At 43.1% G+C, this 5,562-nt stretch overlaps 1 protein-coding gene and 1 long non-coding RNA gene across 2 annotated transcripts; both read left to right on the forward strand.

The window, feature by feature from the left end:
• Positions 1-793: 793 nt before the first annotated feature.
• LOC116512158 lies at positions 794-3,495 on the forward strand. The gene is made up of 2 exons (XR_004255831.1): positions 794-881; positions 3,252-3,495. It is a non-coding gene; the product is annotated as an uncharacterized LOC116512158 (long non-coding RNA).
• Positions 3,496-3,830: 335 nt separating this feature from the next.
• LOC116512706 (proto-oncogene Mas-like) lies at positions 3,831-5,230 on the forward strand. Its single transcript, XM_032223318.1, has one exon. The coding sequence runs from the start codon at positions 4,021-4,023 to the stop codon at positions 4,975-4,977; it is 957 nt and encodes a 318-aa protein (XP_032079209.1). The 5' UTR covers positions 3,831-4,020; the 3' UTR covers positions 4,978-5,230.
• The last annotated feature ends 332 nt before the right edge of the window (positions 5,231-5,562 follow it).

Below are 5,562 nucleotides of genomic sequence, written 5' to 3' on the forward strand. Positions count from 1 at the left end.
CTAGACATACCCAGTTCCAACAACTGTTCTTGATACGTTTTAGCCTTCTGTCCCCTAATCATCTTTGTTGCTCTTCTCTGCACTCTTTCCAGAGTCTCCACATCTTTTTTGCATTGTGGTGACCAAAACTGAATGCAGTATTCCAAGTGTGGCCTTACCAAGGCATTATAAAGTGGTATCAACACTTCATGTGATCTAGATTCTTTCCCTCTATTTGTACAATACCAGTCCTGTTCAATCTTCTAATGAGCCACACAAATAATAGAAAGCTAGAAAAAGTATCTACTTACCAGAGGTGGGTTCCTAACGGTTCGCACCAGTTCAGTAGAACCGGTTAGTCAAATCTACCGAACCGGTTAGAAGAGGTTCCACTCGTGGACCCAGAAAGCAGGCCACACCTACAGAAGAGGTTCCAAAATTTTTTGAAACCCACCACTGCTACCTACCTACCCATCCATCCATTCCCCCACCCACCAACCTACCCATCCATTAAATTGACTTGAATTTTCATGTAAATATTTCAAAAATAACTAATGTTTGCAAACAAAAAATGAAACAGGATTTCGGTTCACTTTCATGGGTTTTCTCATTCTCACAGAAGTGATAAACGGGAGGGGGGGTTGAGGGGGGTGAGTTTTGTTTCTCTTTCCCAGTTATGATTAAGTCTTTCCTTTGCAAAACATGGGGAGACACACTTAGAAAAATGTGAAGCAAGTTCCTCTTCTTTACTTCCGATGCCGAATAAATTCTGCATGCTCGCCACAGCCACGTCAAAGGCAGACCAAACTGGAATCGTTAAAGAAATCTAGCTTTCTGAACTTGCTTGTATTCCCAAAGAGATCTGTTCCACCTCCCCAGGAATTCTTTTACTTCATCCCCAGGTATGTCATTAGCAAAGATACGACTCTCATCATGATAACTGTTATTATGGGGAAAAAATAATAATTCTCAATTTAGAATAAGTCTCAGAAACTGCAAGGACAACATTTTTTGATAGTATGATTTCTTACGAATGGTTATCCATCACAGATGACCAATTATTATTTTTTTTAAAATCAGTTAAATGGTTGGGTAGAGTAGTGTTGTGGCCCACCAGCAGCCAGCAGAGCTGGCAGCAGAGTCGGACAGTGAGGAGGTTGGGGAGGAACATGGGCCAGTCCTGGAGTCTGAGGAAGGCGCTGATGAGGGCTCTGTCTGAGGGAGAGAGAGGGGGCCTGAGCCGTATGCCAGTTATCAGCTGTTGTCAGAATCAGACAGCGATGAGGCAGACTAATAGTTGGAGCCTGTTCCCATTGTGTGCATACGCAGAGTTGCCAGATGAAGGGAACAACTAAAGAGCAAGGGTCGACTTGGGAGTAAGGCCACAGGTGGATGATGAATGGCCCCTCCGAGAGGAAATAAAAGAGGAGCGAAAGGGGAGTGGAGTTTGCAGGAGACAATTAGTTCGCTTCATTGGTTCGTGACTCTCTGAGACTCCTTGCCAAGTTCTGCAGATATCGGCCTGTCAGCTCTCCAAATCAGATAAGGTGTATGATCGTAAATCCTCCTTTGAAAGACTTTGCCGGCTGTGAATGAGCAGAATTCACCGTAAATTAATGAAAGGGGATTTTGCCATGACAAGGAGTTTACTTCATGCTCTTGAGAAGCCTCGGTCAGAACAAGTAGACCATTTCTAGATGTAGCCACCTCTAAGCCAACCAACTTGCCATGAAAGCACTCATGGCTCCAACTGAGTTTTGACGTATATTTGGAGACTATGTGTAGGTTTCTGATGCCTCCAGTATATTGTGCCTTAGTGTGTTGTATTGCGTAACCCCTGTGAATTGTAAGCACAGGGCCAATCCTCTTTAGTGAGTTCTCAGGCTTGACTAAGTAATCTTCTTGTCAGATGTGGCTATTTGTCAAGAACATTGTTTCCTTTCAAATGTTTGTTAGAGACTTGGTGAAGATCTCCCTCTTGGTACTTTTCTACTGACTCCCTTCCCCGTGACCCAATTCTAAGATCCTCATTTTCATCCTGGAGAACCATCTCTGGATATGTCTTGTGTTGTGCAGCTGAACTCCTTGATCATGTTTTTTTTTCCAGGTCACAGAGAGCAGAGATATTTCTGCAATCGACTCCTTTGTATCAAATATTCTTGTCTTTTGCTTACTTCCCCCCTGCTCTTTCTCCCCTACATTCATTCCTTTTTCAGATCAAGGAATTACACATTTTATATTATTGCGAAAATATGTCCTTACGTCAAAGGTGGGATTCAGCCGGTTCAGACTGATTCAGGTGAACCGGTAGGTCTGGTGATCACTTGGCCCCTCCCATACCCCCCCCCCTGCTCTATTCTATCCTATATTTCCATGTTTTTCAGCTCAGATGATTAGCATGGCACAGAAAATTGCCACGCCACAGCTGTTTTACTCATCGGCGCCCCAATAGGAGGTAAATTTTAGAGATTAAAATGAGCAGTTTTTGAATGCTGCATGCACGGGCTCACCAAACCAGTTGTTAAACTGGTTGAAGGCCATCAGTGCCCTACATTTGGGCCATTCTACAAAAGAGAATTGACTTGGGGCAGGAGATGATTTTAAGGTTGCTTCTCTGGTGTTGTATACGGCCATTGTTTCATTGTACACTATATTTCATTTCATTAGCTTGAAGTTTAATTTAGCTTGGTTTGGTTTGGTTCAATGCGATGGTAGCTACCTAGAACCCTTGTTAAATTGTCACCAACCATGTGAGATTCTACATTATTAGAAATATTTAGTAGGGAAGACCTTTATCAGTTACTATTCCAAAGGACAATTTTTTTCTTCTCTCGTGAGCAAACATTAATCCAACCAGAATGTTATTAAACGTTCCGTTACTTATAGGTGGTCCCAAAGAGAATAGCAATAGCAATAGCAGTTAGACTTATATACTGCTTCATAGGGCTTTCAGCCCTCTCTAAGCGGTTTACAGAGTCAGCATATTGCCCCCACAGTCTGGGTCCTCATTTCACCCACCTCGGAAGGATGGAAGGCTGAGTCAACCTTGAGCCGGTGAGATTTGTACCGGCCAACTGCAGATAGCAGTCAGCTGAAGTGGCCTGCAGTACTGCACTCTAACCACTGCGCCACCTCGGCACTTTAGAAGGATAAGAATTATGATTAATAACTTTGCATGGCAGTTGCTTTACACTTTAACATAAAGATGGAAAGATCCATACTGTATTGTATGCCATTAAAGTGATCATTTGACTATTTTTTTTAAACTTTAGATATGACACAGTTCTTGGGAAGAAGCAGACGAAACCAAACCACCCACAAAACAGAAAAGATTTCCGCTTTTAACTGACAAAGTGATCAAATTAACTGTTCTCCACGAGTCATTTCTGCTTTTGCTTATATAGAAAGGTGTTAAGGTGAAACAAGACCTTTACTTTGTAGGAGTTAAATTATTTACGTGTTCTGAAACCAGACGATGCCAGATGTTTAATTGATCCATATGGCTTAAAATTCATGGGAGAAAATAATCTAAACTGATGTCACTTCTGCCTTCTTGAGCAAGAACCACTGCAGAAGTACCCAAAAGTGATTATTATTTTTTTTGCTGAAGATTTCCTGTGAAATTGTCCACATCCTTCTTGGAAAAATCAGAACAGATGCAAAAGTCATTTGATAGCAATAGCAATTTCAATAGCAGTTAGACTTATATACCGCTTCATAGGGCTTTCAGCCCTCTCTAAGCGGTTTACAGAGTCAGCATATCGCCCCCAACAACAATCCGGGTCCTCATTTTACCCACCTCGGAAGGATGGAAGGCTGAGTCAACCCTGAGCCGGTGAGATTTGAACAGCCGAACTGCAGTCAGCTGAAGTAGCCTGCAGTGCTGCATTTAACCACTGCGCCACCTCGGCTCTTTGATGACTGTTGACTAAACCAAAAGCTTTGTCCTCCAGCTGTCTGGATCTATCCTTAGCTCTCAAGGCGAAGCAGAAACAAGACAATCAAAAGTGAGATTCATTTCCACAGAAGGCAGCAACCAATATGAACACTCTGTACTTTTCTGGACTGACGGATGCTCCAACGGGAAGTTTGGCATTCAGGCTCGGCGGTCACAATGAGACTGACATCATCTACGTAAAGAGCAGCGTTTATCAGCCTGAATATCAGATGAAAGTCATCTATTCTTTAATCATCTTAATTTGCATTCCAGGGATTATTGGAAATGGAATCGTCATCCGACTTTTGGGAAGCAAGATCAAGAGAAATTCTTTCACTGTCTACATCGTCAATTTAGCCATGGCTGACAGTGGGACTCTGCTATTCCTATTTCTGACCGCAATTCTGTACCTGGCTAAGAGATGGTTCCCCCTCATAACAACAGAAGGTTTCATATGTACTTACTGCACGGGTCAATTTCTTCTGACAATCATCAGCATCGACCGGTGTTTGGCGCTGTTCTTCCCAATTTGGTATCGATGCCATCAGCCCCCATACTTGGCCCCCCTACTCTGTGTGTTTTCTTGGCTAGTCTCTTTGCTCCTCTGTGTAAATCATTATGCTCTGCGTGGGGCAGGACTGACTAAAACCTTCCCCTCCTTCTATCACATTCTCATATGTACTTCCATTTGCATCCCACTCATGGTGGTCTCCAGCCTGGCCCTCTTCGTCAAAGGGTACCTTAAATCACAGATGCAGAAGCGAGGAAAACTTCTCAAAGTCACCTTGCTTGCCCTGTTTTTCTTCCTCGCCTTTTCTATTCCACCAACTGCCATTTATCTCAGCGAGACTCTTTTCAAGCAGAAGTATGACAATTTAATCACATACGGCTACTTATGTGCCTGTCTAAACAGTAGCGTTAACCCACTGATTTATTTTCTACTGGGGAGAAAGAAGGAACATCATTCTACGTATAACCTAGACATTATCCTCCAGACAGTTTTCAAGGAGGAAGAAGAGAATGGAACGCAGACAGAGGTCCAGGTTGATACCCAGGTATGATGTACTCACAAGAGTAGGGGGGAAAGTCCATATTTCTACACCACCTTGCCACCACCCGTTAATTAATTCAGAGAAATGTCTTCTGGCAAATCCAGTATTGCCAAAAATGTAATGCCAAGGAGATTGAGAAATTAGTCCGCCATTCTCCCAACTGTAACAGTGGTTTCCAAGTCATTTTGTACAGATCCTGTTGAGCAAAGGTGGTATTCAGCAGGTTTTGACCAGTTCTGGAGAACCAGTAGCGGAAATTTTGAGTACTTCGGAGAACTGGGAAATACCACCTCTGTCTGGCCCTGCCCCCGAGTCCCAGGTGATTGGGAGGAAATGGAGATTTTGCAGTGTCCTTCCCCTCCCACGCCCACTAAGCCAGGCCACACCCATCAAGCCGCAGCCACAAAACCAGTAGTAACATTTTTTGAATCCTACCACTGCTGTTGAGGCGACTTGATGAAACAACTTGTGGATGAAAGGAGTTAAACTTTTCTTCAATTTTGGTAATTAACAATGAGAAGCTAAATGAATGGTTTTCCTTATCTTTACATTTCTGCGCCTGATGTTTGCTCACCTGCAGGCACAATTCAAAAT

Source organism: Thamnophis elegans, chromosome 8, assembly GCF_009769535.1.
Source record: "Thamnophis elegans isolate rThaEle1 chromosome 8, rThaEle1.pri, whole genome shotgun sequence".
Taxonomy (NCBI): Eukaryota; Metazoa; Chordata; class Lepidosauria; order Squamata; family Colubridae; genus Thamnophis; species Thamnophis elegans.

Coding starts and splice junctions, on each gene's coding strand:
- LOC116512706 (XM_032223318.1), top strand. CDS start 4,021: ATGAACACTCTGTACTTTTCTGGACTGACGGATGCTCCAACGGGAAGT.